The sequence below is a fragment of the Elephas maximus genome, chromosome 25, assembly GCF_024166365.1.
Source record: "Elephas maximus indicus isolate mEleMax1 chromosome 25, mEleMax1 primary haplotype, whole genome shotgun sequence".
NCBI classification, from domain to species: Eukaryota; Metazoa; Chordata; class Mammalia; order Proboscidea; family Elephantidae; genus Elephas; species Elephas maximus.
Window position 1 is genome coordinate 32,028,094 of NC_064843.1, and position 17,782 is coordinate 32,045,875.

The window sequence follows — 17,782 nt, forward strand, 5'->3', positions numbered from 1 at the left end:
TACTGTGTGCACCACCAGGGACTCCTCTCTCTACATCGTTGTTGGCTGCAATTGAGTCATCCCTGACTCATGGCAACTTCATGCACAATGGGATCCATAAGGTTTTCATTGGTTTACTTTGCAGAAGCAGTTCATCAGGCCTTTTTTCCTCATCTGTCTTAGTGTGACAGCTCTGCTAAAAACCTGTTCAGCATCATAGCTACACACAAGCCTAAACTAACTGATGTGTAGTGGCAGTGCATGAGGTACATTGGCTGGGAGTTGAACCAGGTCTCCCACATTGCTGTCGTTAGTTGCTGTTGAGTCTATTTCCAATCACGAAGACCCTGTATGTGCCAAGTATAACTGCCCCATAAGATTTTCAAGGCTGTGACCGTTCAGAAGCAGATCGCCAGGCCTGTCTTCTGAAATGCCTCTGGTGGGTTTGAACTGCCAACCTTTCAGTTTGGAGTCCAGTGTTTGGCTGGGAATTGAACCAGGGTCTCCTGCCAGAATTCAGCCTCTAAGCCACCACTGTCCCCTTTACCCTACAATAAAAACCAAACCAAACCCACTACCCTCCAGTCAATTCCGACTCAGCGATCCTATAGGACACAGTAGAACTGCCCCACTGGGTTTCCAAGGCTGTAATCTTTACGGAAGCAGACAGTTACATCTTCACCCTTGTGGAGCGTCTGGTGGGTCTGAACCACTGACCTTTAGATTATCAGCTGAGCTCTTAACCACAGAGCCACCAGGGTTCCTTAAGCGGAAGGAGTAACCCCAAATCAAACCCACTGCCATGAAGTCGAATTCCGATTCAGCGACCCCATAGGACAGAGTAGAACTGCCCCATAGGGTTTCCAGCGCTATAAATCTTTCGGTAAGCAGACTGCCACAGGTGGATTCGAACTGCCCACCTTTCGGTTAGCAGGGGAACGCCTAACCATTGCGCCACCAGGGCTCCTAAGCAGAGGGGGCCGGGGGAAGGAAGGCAAAAAGCTTGCTCGTGGCCTCAGGGCAAGAGAAAGAGTCAGGTCCTGACTCGAGTCAGGTGTCAAGTTCTGCACGCAGACCTTTCTGCCCATGAGCCTTGGCCCCTTGGCGAAAAGGCCAGGGAGGGGTGTACCGTGAGCCAGGAAAAGGTCCTTCCAGAGTACGTGGACCGCCCACGCGGGCCATCTGGAATTTACCCACAGGGCCTAAGCCCCGCCCCTTCGCCTCGGTGAGTAATGGTCACAATCCGCTGTATATGCATGAGGGGACCTAGGCCCCGTGGTTCGGGGCTGCCCAGGATGAGCCTGACTGAAAATTCTTCGGGTTTGAAGGCCTCGGCACGTCGTGGTTGTGTATAGGCATGTCGTGAGTCCTAAACGGACCGTTTCGAGCGGATATTGGGAGGATACCTGGCGAAGGTCACCCCCACTTTGTGCCGCCTAATCAGGCATCTGCAGTGGGCAACCCGATCCCAGGAGGGGTCCTCGGCCGGCTAGACTAGAAGACCAAGGGGGCGTCTCCTTGGCTTCCTGCGGCGTCGGTGGCGAGCTGAGGCGGAGGTTGTCTGCGGCAGCGGCGGCGACAGTGGTGGTGGCGCCATGGCAGGGCTCGCAGGTACCTTGGCGTCGGCCTGCGTTGGGCGGGATGAGGGACCCTCAATGCGGTGGTGCCGCCATGTTGTCCCTTTGGGGTCACCTTTAGTCGTGGCCGGGTTCCTCACAAAGGTTTTCCCTCTGCGCACCCTGGGGGCCACCGGCGGCAGGGTATTGCCCAGCTTGGCCCCAATCGGGACCTTGGGGGCTCCTTCCCGGCCTCAGAGCAGGTAACCGGACTCCTAGGCTTCCAAGGTCAGCACTTGTCTGCCTTCTCCTGGGACGGGGCAGGTAGAGCCTGGGGGCGCGGGGCTGGGGAGCGCGACGACCCCCTTTTCGTCTGAGGGCCCATGGCAGGGATCCCTGCTTGAGAGAGACCTGTCACTCTGTCCCTACCACTTCAGTTACATTTTTTTAATCAGAAGGGGCGTGGGCAGTGGGAGAAAAAGGATTTCCCGGCCCGGGTACCCGCTTTGGGGTCTGGGGTGATAGGGTGACGCTCTGCTTCTAGCCCCGGGCGCTTTTTACTCCCTTCAACTTCACATCAAGTCTGGACACCTGTCCCCTTTCCTCCAGTATATATGGGGAGTGGCCCTCAAGGGCAGCTGAAGGAACGGAATGCCTGGCACACTAATGCTCTGGAAAGGAAGAAGGGGGTGGGGAGAGTTGATTTTCCTTCCTCCCTCTAAATCTTTAGTTTCTTTCCAGGCCTTCGTGTCCCAACGTGAAACGTTAGGATACTGGGGTCTGTCCTAGGAAAGAAATGGCCTTTTTGTTCATAGGTTCGGATCGTGTTTTATCCCTTTCAGGGAACTGGTGTGTTGGGAACAGCTTCTGTTTGCCCTGCCTGACATGATCCAACCAACCCGTCAGCCTTCCAGACGGCGACACCAAAGCCGGGTCCAAAAAAAAAAGTTCCAGTTTAAGTGCTAATGCCAAGTGTTAGCTCATGTTTGTTTTGCTTGTCTGAATTAGAGCCTAATTAATGTCAAGCAAATCTGTTAAAAGATTGGGGGTGGGGGACTGATTGGTTTCCAGTGACCACCAGGTCATTTCCATACCTGAAATTGATCTTGCTAGGGTTGCTGCCAAAAACAGTTCAACCTTTTATCTAAAATTTGTTGTTTCGAAGAGGAATCTGAAAATCTGAGGTTGGCTGCCTTCTTGTTGTTCTCCTATCTTTGAAATATACGCATTCCATTTCAAGTGTGTCACTGTGTGATATACTGAGGACCATGTGTTGCCTGCCTTTCTGACTTCCTGTTCTAGGAATGCTCAGGCATCTGAATCCTGCTGGGGTATGGGCCCCATGGGGGAAGGGGGAGGGAAGGAGGGGAGGGCAAATGAGATCATTCCCACGGAAGATGGTGGCAGCTTGCCTCAGGGCATATAGAGGAAGCTAGAGGTGACCAGGGAAAGAGACCGTTGCTAGCCTGGTATCTTCTACATATGTGGGCACACACACACGTTTAAATCTATAGGGGGAAAAACTAACAGCAAATTCAGAATCTCCCTTTAGGGCTCTGGCTCCTCAGTAGATACATCAAATTTGAAAATAGATATCTTGCAAATGGCTCATGAAAACCTGCTCCCTCATCCAACCATCCAACCCACATGTAATAAGCTGTCGCTGTCCTTGTAGCAAAAAAAAAAAAAAAAAACCCAGTGTTGTCGAGTCGATTCCGACTCATAGAGACCCTATAGGACAGAGTAGAACTGGCCCCTTAGAGTTTCCAAGGAGCGCCTGGTGGATTCAAACTGCTGACCCTTTGGTTAGCAGCCGTAGCATTTACCCACTACGCCACCAGGAAAGCCTTTGGTTAGCAGCCAGAGCACTTCACCACTACGCCACCAAGAAACCCTTTGGTTAGCAGCCGGAGCACTTCACCACTACGCCACCAGGAAAACCCTTTGGTTAGCAGCCGTAGCATTTACCCACTACGCCACCAAGAAACCCTTTGGTTAGCAGCTGTAGCATTTTCCCACTACGCCACCAAGAAACCCTTTGGTTAGCAGCTGTAGCATTTACCCCTGGTGGCGTAGTGGCAAAGTGCTACGGCTGCTAACCAAAGGGTCAGCAGTTTGAATCCACCAGGCGCTCCTTGGAAACTCTATGGGGGCAGTTCTACTCTGTCCTATAGGGTCACTATGAGTCGGAATGGACTCGACAGCACTGGGTTTGGTTTGGTTTTTGTCCCTGTAGGTGGAGGTCAAGGAACTTGCCTCCACACCCTACTTCCAGAACATTCCTTTTTTCAATTACAATCCACCTACTGTACAGATGGGGGTGACATGTCACCCCACACCTATGAAAGGTGTGGTACCTAAACCCCCCGGGCGTAACTTCAACTGATCAGGCTAAGAAACTAACATCTTTCTTGGGGCATTAGTCTCAAAGATCTCACCTGTTACCGGGAGTCCCACAAAACCATTTTGGCCTCCTCACAGTTAATCTGCTCTGTCCCTGATCTTGTGGGGCAAAGTCTTGTGGGGATAGTGGAGGCAGTTTGGGGAAAGGGGAGGCCAGTGGACATTTAGTGGTGTGGACTTAGTGCTTTGCAATAAAACACTAGTCATTTTCAACTCCTTTTGTTGCTCTCTATCAGAATGATTTTATGTTACAGCTTGCGGAAAGAATATTACAAACAAGGTGTGTTCGCAACAGACTTCTAGGCATTGCACAAGAATGGAAAGTGAACGCATGCCTTCAGTCTTCTCTGGGGAGCTACGTTTGCTGCCATAACATGGGGGGCTTGGGGTGGAGGACTGAAGCGGGGTGGGGGGGGCGGGGGGGTAGACATTTTCACACTCAAGCCTACCAGGGTAGGCTGCCCTTGCCTGGAGATCTGTCATCTCACTGTGCCACGGCCAGAACCCTGCTGATGGATGGATGGAGGAAGCCCCACAGCTGGGCTTTGCCAAGATCATCTGCCGAGATCACCCGTTCTGAGAGGGGTGCAGGGCAGCCGAACCCTTCCGTGCTGCTCACACCTGCTTCCCTGAACCCAGCCACCTGGTTGCTTGGGCTGAGGTTAGATCCTCTGGGCAGTGGGGCCACAGGCACACCCCTCGAAGCCTGTGAGGGGAGGGACAACCCTTCATTGAGCACACATGTTGAAATGTGTTCATGATTCTGTGGATTTAATGTGGAAAACCACAGAAACCCAGGTTTGAGGCCTGCCAACACCTGGACTTCAGACAGGAGGAGGTCTGGGCATTGCCTGTGGATGACTTACCCTCGGGTGAAAGAAGACTGCCTCATCTTTAGGCTGTGGTAGCAGCTGGAGTCACCCACTCCAGCCGAAGGAAGATGGAGTCTCAGGTTGCACATCCCCACCCCTAGCCCTGATGAGTCCTGATTGTCACTTTGGAGTGGCAGAATGTTTCTAATATTTTGGGGTTTATGGGGATCTTAGCGATCCCTTTTAGAGGAGAACTGAAGATGGGGGGTGGGAGGTACCCTGACCAGATTCTCTGGGTTCATTGATGGCAAACCAAGAACAGAATCAAGGTCGGCATCCCCCCCCATAATTTTCTGACGACGAACTTAAGTTGTAGGTGCCTCTAGAAGTTGCTGGGTGGGTTGAGAAGCTTAAAAGGCTTGCTTAGGGAAGGGAAGCATGATCAGGCTCAAGGGAGTGAGATGCTTTGTTTTCCAAAAGTGTTTGTGACAGCTGTGACTAAGGGATTTGAGGATGTGGCAAGAAGAGAGATTTATGGCTCTTCCTTGGCGTTGGCCCAGGAACAGGTGTGTAGTGACAGGGACACATAAAGCTGAGATGAGGCTCAACAGGCAGCAGGGCCATTTGGTGAGTGGTCAGCTGACCCCAAGTAAAAGGAGCCCGGACTCACTGAAGAGTTGGAGAGGGGAGAGAGAGATTGAGAGTTGAGCAGTCTGCCCACCCACCCTGACATGGCAGAAGAGAGCCCTGAGCCAGGGATCTGGTAAGTGTCCCCAAGAATAAGGGGGCAAGTGCTAGGAGAAGCAGAGAACCCGGTAATGGGGAAAGTGAACAGGAGAGGATTCCCTGGGGGCATCTGGTGGGGGTAGTCCCTGGATAGTAGCAGAGCCAGGCAGGATGACCTCATAGTAGTCCAGGTGGAGGTTTTAGGGCCTGTAGACTGACCCGGGGAAAGGGGGTGCCACACCACACCTCTTGTCCTATACTCTTTATCCAAGCCAGTGTCCACCCTGCCCAGTGCGCATTTCCTTAGGGCTTCTGGGTAGAGATTTCGAGTGAGGCTTTGTGCTGTGAAGTGCCGATCACCCCATCATTGGTCCCTAGTATCTTATTTTGAGCGCTACACCCACCTTCTTCCCCTCCTCTTTCCCAAAATGATCATATGTCAAAGCCCTTTATCACAGGATCATAAGACATCTATACCTGTTAGGGGAGAGAGAAGCAGTCCCTTATTCCAGGACCACAAGTGAAGATGCCCACCCTTTTCTTTGGGGAGAGGGGAGCAGTCCCTTATCCCAGGACCACAGCGAAGATGCCCACCCTTTTCTTTGAGGAGAGGGGTGCAGTCCCTTATTGCAGGACCACAAGTGAAGATGCCCACCCTTTTCTTTGGGGAGAGGGGAGCAGTCCCTTATTGCAGGACCACAAGTGAAGATGCCCACCCTTTTCTTTGGGGAGAGGGGAGCAGTCCCTTATCCCAGGACCACAAGCGAATATGCCCACCCTTTTCTTTGAGCGGGGGGAAGCAGTCCCTTATTCTGGTACCACAAGTGAAGGCACCCACTCCTCTTTTGGGGAGGGGAAGTGGTCCTTTATTCCAGGACCACAAGTGAAGATGCCCACCCTTTTCTTTGGAGAGGGGGAAGCGGTCCTTTATCTCAGGACACTGCTGAGGTGGGGGGCTGGGTGTATGGGGGTCCCATTTTATTGCCTCCCCTAAGCAGCATTCCCATTCCACAGTGGGCACATCAGAGCAGTCTTAGATGTATGTGTGTGTGTGTGTGTGTCAAAGCCGCAAAAGAAGTCAACAACAGACAACTTTTTGGTGCGCTCCAACACCTTGCAGGGTCCTGGGACACTGTGCAGGAAGGGGGAGGTACTTTATTTTTTGTAGAGGGGGTCCCTGTCTCTCAGGAGCTTACAGCCTAGCCAGGGAGACACAACTATGCACATTTAAACAATCACAATTAGCAATTACTACACTATTGACCACAATTGCGAGAGAGACCAGGGAAAAGGGAGATCAGTGAGGGGCCGGGGGCTCGGAGAAGGCGTTTTAGTAAAGCTGGGATTAGTTTACTAGTTGAGTAGGTCCAAATCAAGTGACATTTCTTTTGGTGGGGTGGGCTTGGGAGGGGGTGAGGTAGGGCGCAGGGAAGATGGGGAGTCCAGGGAGCAAAGGCAGCAAGGCGGAATGCACGTGCCATAGGCAAGGGACAGCAAGAGGGCCCATTCTTTGTCAAGCGAGCTCAGCCCGCCCTCCTCCCTCACCCATGCCCTCGAGTCCCGCCACATGGGCACGCAGTTGGCGCCTTCTCTGCATCGAGATTCAGGGCTTCGGCTGGTGATGTCAGGACGTTCATTCTGCTGGCTGGTGTGTTGTGCTTGGATCTCCATGGTGGGCCTTCTGGCATTGATTGCCATGGCTGCGGGGCTGAGATGGCGCTGTCCCGACTTGGTCCAGATCAGAATGCGCTGCCTAGGCCCAGATCTCAGGGTCTGCTCCCCCACCCCGCATCCCCCCGCTGCCCCGCCCCACAGTGGGAGGGGCGCATAGGGGTTCGGAAAGGGTCTGGTATCGTTGTCATTGTTGGTGCTGCTTCTCCGGGGGGCCTACCGGCCCCTCACTGACCTTGGCACGTGCCCCTTTGACGAGAAAGAATAGGGGACCCCTCATTCCTGCGCGGCACTGGCTCCCGTGCTGGCTGAGACCCACAGGAGCACCTGGTGACACGGCCGCCCAGGGCTGGGAGCTGGGGCCTTAGTTGGGGGCCCGCCGGCGCTCCCCCATAACCTGCCGCCCGGTCCGCGACACCGTTTGTGCCACCTTCTGCAGGGAGTACCTGAACACCTGCGTGAGAGACCCAGGACCTGCCCTTAGTGGAAAGCACCCGCAGCGTCGTCTGCTGTGCAGCCCTGCCCGCCCCCTGCCCCGCCCCGCCCCCTGCCCCGCCCGCCTGTCCGATTTAGGCCGGAGAGGCGGGCGCGGGCGCAGCTCATCCACGAGTCAGGGCAGCTGGAGCTTTTCCAACTCTGCTGAGGGCTGCATGGCGGCAAGCTGATTGGACCCACAACTTAGGTATACCTCACTTCTCGCAATGGGCTGTGTCCCTGGAGGATTTCGAAAAGCGAATCCTACCCAGTAAATGCAGCATTCCAGGAACACCTTGAAGGAAATATGCGATTCCTGTGGCAGAAGATTCCTTTAGCAGGGAGTTCTTCCTGCCATGGGTTCTGCTAGGGTAAATGATTTACCTTTCTTCTGATTTCCTTCTTTTTGACACAAAGTGCTTTGCGTCCATTTGATTCTTTTTTTGTAAAGTGCTTTTCCTTTTTTGGAAGCGCTTTTTTCTCTTCCATTTTTCCTGCGAAGGGCTTTTACCTCTAATTTTTTTTTTGTAAGTGCTTTTGGCCAATTCGTTTTTCGTTAGGTCCTTTGTCTTTTCTGCAGTGCGCTTTTTATCTAATGCATTTTTCTGTCATGTGGTTTTGTCCGATTTATTTTTCCTGCAATGCGCGTTTTTCTCTAATTCTTTTTTTCCTGAGAAGTGCCTTTTTCTAACTTATTTTTCGCCCCACTCCCACAAGAGCTTTTTTTTTTTTTTAAAGAAAATTTCCCCGCAATGCGTAATTTTTTACGGTGAAAATTTTTCGTTATTTGAGTTGTAAAGTCTTTTCGCAAACAGAGCGCCCCGCCTCCCTCCTGGGATCGAGTCTGTCTGGGTGTAGCGGGTTTTCTTACCGCGTTGGTCGCTAAGAGTCTCGGCGATCGTCCGCGGCGGGCGCCCGCCGCGCCCTGAGTCTTTGTTCCCGGCCGGCCGCGGGCGCACTGGGGAGGGTCTGCGCGACTAGGAGGGCGCAGGGAACGGGTGGGGCGCGTGGTGCCGGCAGGGGCACTCGGGCAGAAAGGGATCGCGGCAATCGGGACAGGACGGGTATGGGAAGCGGCAATCGCGACGCAGACCGGCCGGTTCAGGGAACGCGCATCGGGAGCCCCTCTCCCACCTGGAGCCCGGGCACACTTACCTGCAGTAACACGCGGAAGATGTACCAGCCGATGATGAGCAGCTCAGCCGAGGCCGCCGCCACTGCCGCCATGGTTCCAAGAGTGGTGGATAGGTGGTCGAGAGTGGGCCGTTGGTTCGCCGAGGTCCGCTGCTCCCTCGGAGTCCGCTGTTGGGCGCACTGCCGCAGCCGCTGTAACCGCGCCTTAAGTACCCACCCGCCACCCAAGTGCGCATGCGCGTTGTCGGGGGGGTCCGTGAGGAGGGGTGGTCGGGGGCGTTCTTCATTCGCCCAGAGAGGAAAAAAAAAATCCATCTGCTCTTTCCACACCGACCCCCGCCTCCTGAGTTTCATCTTAGCCCCTTTCTAGAAGATTCCGCGGTGCCCGCGTTTCAATTTTGGTCTAAAATGGAGGGGTACCGCAACTCAGGGAGGGTACAGGTTGAAGTTAGAGGGTGGACACTTCTCAGTAATGGGGCGCCGTCTCCCCCAGCCCCAGCCTTAGCCTCCAAACTGGAGTCTGGTGACGAGTGCCGCTCCAGAACCCACCTTGGGCAAGGAGGGAAAACTGAACTTGGGGAGGGGTCATCTGCCCCTTAAAGCAAAAAGGTGTCCCTTCCGCGGGCCTTAACAACACAAGCTCCTGCTCAGCACTTCTTTCCTAATATTCGGTCTTTTTTAAACCCACATCCTCTGCTTCAGCAGGGTCCCTGAGTAGCCCTTCCCTGATTCCTTGCATCCCACATCTTAGGGCGGCAAGGAGATTAGGATCGGCAGCGGCAGCAGCGACTGCTGGGAGGGCACTGCGCTCTGGGCACAAAAGCGGGAGTCTTACGGGTAGCTACGGTATCTACCCTGCGGGAGGGATAGGCGCCCTTTGTACACGCGGAAAGAATGAGCCTTCCGGAGAAGAGATAAGAAACGCGCTTTGGGACGATTTTCTGCTGGACATGTCGCTTCAACCTCTGTCTGCCCTACTCCGCCAGGCCTCTGTAGGTCTGCCTCAGCCAGTTCAGGTCTTTCTACCTTTGCGCTGGGTGGCTGGAGCGCGGAGCAGGGTTTCGCTACCGCCACCAGAGAACTGTGGCTACCGCAGCTCCGCTCCCCGAGCGAGACGGGTCTCTCGCAGACCGCCTGCCTTGCGTGTGGGAAGACCAGAGCGTGGTCTGCGGGCGCGCCCGTGCCGGCGACCCGCCAAAAACACCTCTTTCCAGCAAGCTGCTTGGCGCGGGGGCCAACCGGCATTTGCCCTTATGTAGATGGAAAATTAATTTTGATTAAAAGCTTTTAGAGGTCAGGTTCTATATAGCGCCAGCAGCAACGGAGATGTAAGTGATCCAAGCGAGGTTACTTTGGACGCAATAGCATGGTAGGTTTTTTGTTTTGTTTTGTTTCTGCGTTGACTTTCAAAGAAGTTGGCTGGTTTTGGCAAAATGCAGCCGGGCTATTTGAGAAAGGCAAGCTCAGCCCAGACTGCCATCTTAAAACAAAGTATCTGATGGTGCTGTCGGTACCACTCAGTGGGTCTTACGGGATCCCTTGCTTTGAGGTCGCATCCGCAGCCTGGGGATGCTCTCCAGCTGTTCTAACTGCAGCTTATCCGCCTGAGCACATACCTCCACGAGAGAGACTAGATTCCAAGCTTGTTCCTTATCCCTCGGGGACACAGCATGAAGCCCATGGCCGTCCTGTGGCAACCCCAGGGCGGTATTGTGGGGTCTGGGCCCCTTGAGGACGGGCCGCAGCCCCAGGAGGCGATACATGATCTCTGCTGGGCAGGGCCCAGGCAAAGCCAGTCCACTGCGCCAGACTATGCCAGAGCCCTCCGGCGGAGACCCAGGAAAAGCTCGGGAGAGACACCCTAGGAGGTTCCCTTCACCTGGTGACTTGGAGAGTAGACTTTCATGGGTGGGCAGGGAGGAAAGGGCATTCACATTTGCTGTTGTTAACCATGATCCATTTTCCCAAATAAGTATACATTCTGTTACTGTTTTTTTTTTTGTGTGTGTCTGTCTGTCTGTCTGTTTTTTTGTCTGTTTGTCTGTTGTGTTGACTTTTCTCTTCAGGATCCCTGCTGCCTTGGTGATCCCGGGCTGACAGCCAGAGAGCACAGCGGCTCAGCTCCTGGAGAGTGAGCGTTGAAGAAAGCGGAGGGCAGCTGCCTGCACCCGCTGGCTCTCATTAGGTCGGTTCCTGCAGCGGTGCCCGGTGGCCTTGGCGAAAGCCCCGCCCGGCAGAGATCATGTATTGCCTCCAGTGGCTGCTGCCCGTCCTCCTCATCCCCAAGCCTCTCAATCCCGCCCTGTGGTTCAGCCACTCCATGTTCATGGGCTTCTACCTGCTCAGCTTCCTCCTGGAGCGGAAGCCTTGCACTATTTGTGCCATGGTTTTCCTGGCAGCCCTGTTCCTCATCTGCTATAGCTGCTGGGGAAACTGTTTCCTGTATCACTGCTCCGATTCCCCGCTTCCAGAATTGGCGCACGACCCTGGCGTTGTGGGCACCTAATGGCCTGCCTAGTTAGCTTTCCAAGGGAAGCAGAAGACGGGAGGGGAGGCATTGACATAGGTCATAAAGCATTGGAGTTTAAAATCCCGCAACCCTGCGGGTGCCACATTCCTGACGGCACCATTTTGGCCTGTGATGTTTTATCCTTATAATGTGAATAATGGCACTGGCCAGTGCTTTTAATGTAGAGTCCTATAATCGTGGGTGGTCTTGTGGTTGTGTGTGTCTGTTCCCATCTCGCTTCCAGCTAGCGGGATGGCTGCTCCCCCCCCCCCCCCGCCCCCGCCTCATTCCTGCAAGGAGTCTGCATCCATCCTGGTCAACATACAGCCCTAGGGTGACCTGGACAGGTAAACTGCCAGTCTCATTGTCACCTCTGGGACCCCTCTTTGTCAGGGCCTCCTTCCTTCTCTTCCCACAATGTTATTGACTCCTTAATCTATCTCCTAGTTTCCCTTTAGTTCTCTTCTACCCCTTTCCTGGTTTGGGGAGCACCTGTTTAAGGCAGGGCTCACTTTTGCACTTATCTCAAATTCGAAGAGATTGCTGACGCCCAAGAGCCTCGCTTTTTTACCCTTTTGCCCCCTGATCAACAGGCTAGACAGAAACATGTCTTGACTGTGTGTTGTCCACAAAGCTCTGCTATTTGCTCCGCTTCGTTTTTCAGAAAGAAGCAACAGAGAGAAATGGTTGCTGTTTCATCTGGGTCTCTGGGTTCATGACTTCCCAGCCCAGCCTCACTTCCCTTGCCCTTCCTCCCAGCTTTCTCAACTGTCCCAAGGAGTGGGGCCTCATTGTGTCCCCTGTGCATGCTCCACAGGACTGAGGTGTGGTGTGTTCACGTAGATCCAGCAGCCCCCAGCGGAGTGAATGGGAAGTACGTGTATGTTTCGTAATGGCCACGATCCTCCTGATCGGTGTTTGGATATTTTTTTGGTGAGCCTTATGTGTGTATGTGTGCGTGTGTATATGCGTGTGTACAGACACATGTGTATATTCCTTTTAAAGAAGCTTTATTGAATGTGTTCTGATTTTGAAGTTTAGCATAGCTCGTTATAGTGGGTGCCGCTGCAGTTTTTATTTAGCATGGGGATTACAGAGTGACCAGCACACTGGACTTCGAGGTGGTTCCGACGAGACAGAGGAGAGCGATTGGCCATCGTCCTCGCGCGAGGATCTTCTTCGTTCCTGCACACAGAGACTGTACCTTATGAAGAATACACAGGAAGACTTTGTGACTGTCACTTGCTTTTTCCTTTTTCTGCACTTCAGTAACAAGTGTTGGCAAACAAGACTTTCTCTTGGCCCTGCCCACTGGGGATCAGCACGGTGGTCTTCCAGTCCACCTTTCTCTTGCCTGACGGAGGAGGGAGGTGGGCCAGGCAGAGGACACAACTGGAGGCGCTCCATCTGGGGAATGGGACTGTGGGGCCACACTTGTGAAACATTTGGACTGCTATTCTGGAGCTTTTATTTCTGGTGTGTTCGTTGCACAGCTGTTTGAAATGTTTAATAAAGCTTTATGAACTTAACTGTGTGGTTTAATGTGGCTGCAGTCCATTTGGGTCGTGGTGTTGGGTTTCTAAGTTGGTAGGGGGCAGTGGGTAGCATGGAGAGGCTGAGTCCTTGGCGCCAGAGTACCTTAGCCTGAAAATTTGATCTACTCGCTGGAGAGCAGATGGTAGGGATGCGGGAGGGGTAGAAGGGGGCAGGCCAGGCGGTGAACAGGAGGGAGTCTGAAAGTTTTCAGAGATGAGACATTCCCGTTTCTCAGCTCCCATGGCTTTCTGCCTGAAACTATTTCCCTCCATAGGAGATTTGAGTAACTGATCTCTTGACAAACAACTTAAGACAGCTGGGGCTATAATCATCAAGGATTTTTATGGTGCTGCTTTTGAAGTAAAAATAAAGTGAAACCCCTTATGGCATTTCAAGTGGAAAAATAAATAAGGCTGGGCCATCCAACCGGGGAGACTTAGGGCAATGGCTAGAAGCATGAGAGTAGTGTGGTTCCGTGTTGTCAATGTGCACGTGCTCCAGTGACCCTGACATTTGTTAGGGTCCTGTACCGGGTGTCCACCTCTGAATCTCTGCTCCTTTCTTCTAGAGAGCACAACAGGAGCACAGCCTGTCCAAGGCACAGGGCTCTTGTGAGAGAATTTAATAAAATGACAGTTGTGAAAGGGTTTCGGTAATTTCATAGAAATTCACCTTCTTTACCTAGATTTTTATTTCATTGCCATAAAGTTGTGTATAGTTTTTGCCTAATCTTTTAAACCTCTCTGTCATCAGTTTATCCCCATTTTCATTCCTAGCATTGCTTATTGGTGCTTTTTCTTTTCATCAGACTTTGTCAAAGATTTGTCTATTTCAGAGGTATTTTCAAAGAACCAAAGTTTTCTTGATCATATTTGCTGAGTATTTTTCCTATTTGATTATTTTTTGCTTTTATCTCTGAATTCTTCTCTTCTGGCTCGATTTCATGGTTCTGCAAAGTCTTAATGAGCTGAGGAGTCATACACATGGGAGGAATGGTTTGTTTAGCAAAAACTGAGACCTTGTATACTAGGGTTACTGAGGATTTCAGGGGCAAGGCCCAAGCCTGACACTCCAGGAACTTATGATTCTCTAGCCTAATGGGAAGACTTAAGAAAATAGACTATTGCAAATTCTAAAAACAAAACAAACAAATAAGGCCTTTGTGGCCCCATTCTCCCATGGAGACACCTGGATGATAAATGAAGCCAAGGTTTTTGCTTATCTTGTTCTCCCTCAGAAAGCAGCTTTCTGTCTTAGGTCAAGCCTGCTTAGGAGTCACAAACAGACCTCCCTCCAAAAGATTTGTGGCCCTTTCCAGCAGGGAACCTGCAGCCCACCCCCTCCCAAAGTGACTGCCAATTCAGCATTCTGTCTACCCAACAGTGCATTCTGCCTTGTCAAGACGGCACTGTCAGCACCCCACCCCCGGCTTCCTGGTCATTGCTGCCTTTCAGAAAAATGAAAAGTAGACACCTCTTCTGGAAAAGAGTAGAGGCACCCAGCCTTACAAAAATTATACTCTGCAATACCATTGGTCGCTGTGGTACAGTGTGAAAATGGTTACTCAGATGATGTCCAGTAACCATAAGACCCTATGAGGCCTAAGCCCAGGCTTCTTTAGGAACTGGCCCCTGCCCTGCTCTGGGCCTTCGTTTCCTTATAGATAAAACGTGGTCTTCGGAGCAAATACAGTCTTTCCTTTGGTATATCGGGAAAGAACTCAAACATTGGACAGGAGTGGATGCAGAGGATAGTCTAGGATCAAAGAACCCTGAGATGTGTGATTTCAGGTAGCCCTAGACTTTATTTATGCCCTTGCCTTTGTGACCTTACTTCCCTGAGTCTCAGTTTCCTCACCTGTAACATGGAGACCATGACACCTACCATAACATCTGTCTCAAGGCGAAGGCTCCACAAACTTTATTTGTTCTGTGGCCCCCCACCACTGGTCCTTACCAGGCTCAAGCCTCTTAGGGATACGATCTCATCATCCAATTTGCCCACTCATTCATTCATGCAAGGAGCGTTTGCCAGGCCCTATGCCAGGCTCTAAGATTCTGAGGCAGAGAAAGACCATGCCCTCCTTGAGGAGTTCAGATCAACAGGAAGATGGGCACTGAGGCAGTCCTGTAGGCAGATAATTACAATACCATGTTATCAAGGCTGAAATGGAGTCAGGGAGAGAGATCATTTGGGAAGCCATATGTCAGTACCTCAGTGTGAATTCCCTGAACAATTTTTTATATCTGGAATTATGATATCCTAACAGGGAGAGGAACCCCAAAATGTAGCTTTTTCCTGGGAGGCCGAAGCCCTGCATTCAAATCCCTGCTTGAGCAACAGCTTGTCCAGCAACCCTTCGTAGAGATTTTTCCCGTAGGGATAACCCCTATCTGTCTAGCCTCTTCCCCATGAGGAACAGAGCAGGGATGTGCTTGGAGTGCTTCATCAGATATGGGCTGGACATGACCCTCCTCCAAGGACTAATTCTCTAGGTGATTCTGACCTCTCACTTCCTCCTTTGCTGGGTGACTTGTGGAGAGCCAGCACTTGGGCATCTCACCAACTCTCTGGCACCCCCTGCCCCACAGTGGTGGCAGCCCTCCAAGGAGGAGTCAGGGATACAAGAGCTAAGACCCTGGGACTTATCCCCACCCATTTCCAGCTGACATTGCTCTCCTCTGCTGGCTTTTCTCCAGGCCTCTGTTTCCCCATCTACAAGCCAAGGAGGGGGCGGGAATAGGGAGTCTTTAATGTTGCCAAAGCTATCTACTGTGAAACTCTAGTAAACTTGATCCTTTTTACTTTAGTCTTAGAGATATTGGTTGGAAGAAAGTGTGTTAAGACAGTCAAGTGTTTAATCAGGATTTTTTGCATAAAAGAATAAACCTCAAGTCCCTTGAGTACAGAACTGTCAAGAAGCTTAGAGTCAAGGCAGACTTGAAAGGGTCTATGAGGGAGGAAGCCTTCAGTAGCTTCCTGTTTGGCCTGTTGTTCCAACTCCTTAGCTTGACCATCAAGGCCTTGTGTAACACTTGAGGGCAAGGGCTTCTTTGTCCCTTGACCAGGCTCAGAACCTGCCTGACCAGGCCTGGCACAGTACCTGCTGGTTGACCACCCAGATGGGTGGGCGGATGGATGGATGGCTCCATCAATCAACCCTGACTTCCTAAGTAATTGACTGACCCAGTCTTTCCTAGAAGAAAGGGAATTGAATTTGCCTCCTTAGCTGCCCCTTGGCAATGGTGAAGTGACAGAGTTTATTTTCCAATCTCCAGATTAATGCTGGAGCAAAGTTATAACTCAGAGGAACTTTGTAAAAAGGCTCCAGAGCCTGGGATCCTTCCTCCCTGTGGTGATGTTCCACATGCAGTTTAGGAGTGGCCCAGCCAGATGGTGGACACCCTGTAAGACCTAGATGGAGGTGGGTCTCCAAGTTGCTTGTAGGCTGACAGGGTTTCCTCTTTTCCCCTCTTTTCACCTGTCCCTCACCCCAGCTCTAGTACATGTGGGACTTCTCAGACATTTTCACTTTTATGAGAGCAAAGCAGGTGAGCTAGCAGAAGTGCAGGGCACAGACTACTGCCCTGTTTCACAGAGGGCCTACTGAAGCTCAAGGATTCTCAACTAGGCCAGGCACACACACTGCAACACATGCCATGTGAGCTCGTGTGACTGAGCTTCAAGTCCTTCCTATGACCCCATTCCCTCAGATCATTCTGAGGAAAGACCCAGCCTCTGTATGGACTCTTGACTCTTCAGCTGTGATTTACTGGCACTGTGGGGAGTAGACTACTGCTTAGGGATGGGCTGGACTGTTTGGGGGCTGATTTTTGGTGGTTTGTTTTTTGGTTTTGTTTTTACTTACTGGTCAAACATGAACCAGTTCTTATTTCCACATTTAGAGCCCTTTTTGTGACTGCCATATGGTTCCATTTTGTTCTGACTAGAATGTCAGGAGCTAGGCGCCACAGGTGCACTGCACACACTACAGCTACTACAACTAATGACCCTCGTGGCCATGTTCTCCTGACAGTTTCTGTGTGCAGTAATGAGTGATGTTCTGAGCCAGTAGGATTAGATTGGGCCTCCTTACCCCTGGTCATGGCAATATCACACCTCTATTCCTGCAAAAAAAAAAAAAAAAAAAAACCCCAAATGTATTGCTGTCGAGTCGATTTTGACTCGTAGCAACTCTATAGGAGAGAGTAGAACTGCCCCACAGGTTTTTCAAGGAGTAGTTGGTATATTTGAACTGCTGACCTTTTGGCTAGCAGCCAAACACTTAACCACTGCACCACCAGGGCCCCTAGTCCTGTGCAGTCTACCTTTTAATCTTTCCCGTGTTCACCTCCTTTTAATTTGGACCTAATCATCTCTTACTGGACAGTTACATTAGACATCTCTCTGCTTCCAGTCCTGTTTCTTTCAACCCAGTGTTGAATGGCCACCAGCTGGTCTTCCTAAGGTCACATTCTGTGGCTCCTGGCTTAACTTTTGTCCTTCTTCATTAACCAGAGGATGTAGTTCTCCCTGTTAACAGAACTGTCAAGTATTTCACTGTCTAGTTCCCGCCTACCTCTGTGTGCTCTGACTCTGCTGCATCAAGCACCCAGCCAGATGAGTTTAGCTGTCCTTCCCTGAAGAGGTAGCTCCTTTCACATGTGAGTACAGGAGATTGCCTAAGGGAGGGAGTGGTCAAGAAGGAGGGCTTTGAGAAAGAATGTGAGGTCTTCAACAATAGCCACTGCCAACAAAAGGACCAAGAAGGGTACACATTGGGTTGGCCAGTTAGGAGCTCTTATTGTCATCCATCTTGGAGTCAACAGAGTGATAGAGGCAGACATCACATCACTACAGAGAGAGGAGAGACAGATTGCTCCTTCCAATCATGAAGGGAAGGAGAGAGGTGGAGAAGTGGAATTGACCTGTTTGGACTGTCCTTTTTTTTTTTTCTTAGTTATTTAGCTAATATTTGACAA

The 17,782-nt window shown here is 51.6% G+C and overlaps 2 protein-coding genes across 4 annotated transcripts; one reads left to right on the forward strand and one right to left on the reverse strand.

Annotated features, from left to right (window-relative positions):
- The first annotated feature begins 1,488 nt into the window (after window positions 1-1,488).
- On the forward strand, window positions 1,489-12,783 carry BLCAP (BLCAP apoptosis inducing factor). Its single transcript, XM_049869625.1, has 2 exons — window positions 1,489-1,590; window positions 10,822-12,783. The coding sequence occupies exon 2, from the start codon at window positions 10,998-11,000 to the stop codon at window positions 11,259-11,261; it is 264 nt and encodes an 87-aa protein (XP_049725582.1). The 5' UTR covers window positions 1,489-1,590; window positions 10,822-10,997; the 3' UTR covers window positions 11,262-12,783.
- On the reverse strand, window positions 6,576-8,924 carry NNAT (neuronatin). 3 transcript variants are annotated; one of them, XM_049869628.1, is made up of 3 exons: window positions 8,777-8,924; window positions 7,841-7,916; window positions 6,576-7,601 (listed from the first exon to the last, which is right to left on the reverse strand). In XM_049869628.1, the coding sequence occupies exons 1-3, from the start codon at window positions 8,846-8,848 to the stop codon at window positions 7,375-7,377; spliced, it is 375 nt and encodes a 124-aa protein (XP_049725585.1). In that variant the 5' UTR covers window positions 8,849-8,924; the 3' UTR covers window positions 6,576-7,374. The 3 variants fall into 3 exon arrangements, with proteins under 3 accessions (XP_049725585.1, XP_049725583.1, XP_049725584.1); XM_049869626.1 differs by having other exon boundaries at window positions 7,419-7,601; window positions 7,836-7,916; XM_049869627.1 differs by lacking the exon at window positions 7,841-7,916 and having other exon boundaries at window positions 7,419-7,601.
- Window positions 12,784-17,782: the final 4,999 nt, after the last annotated feature.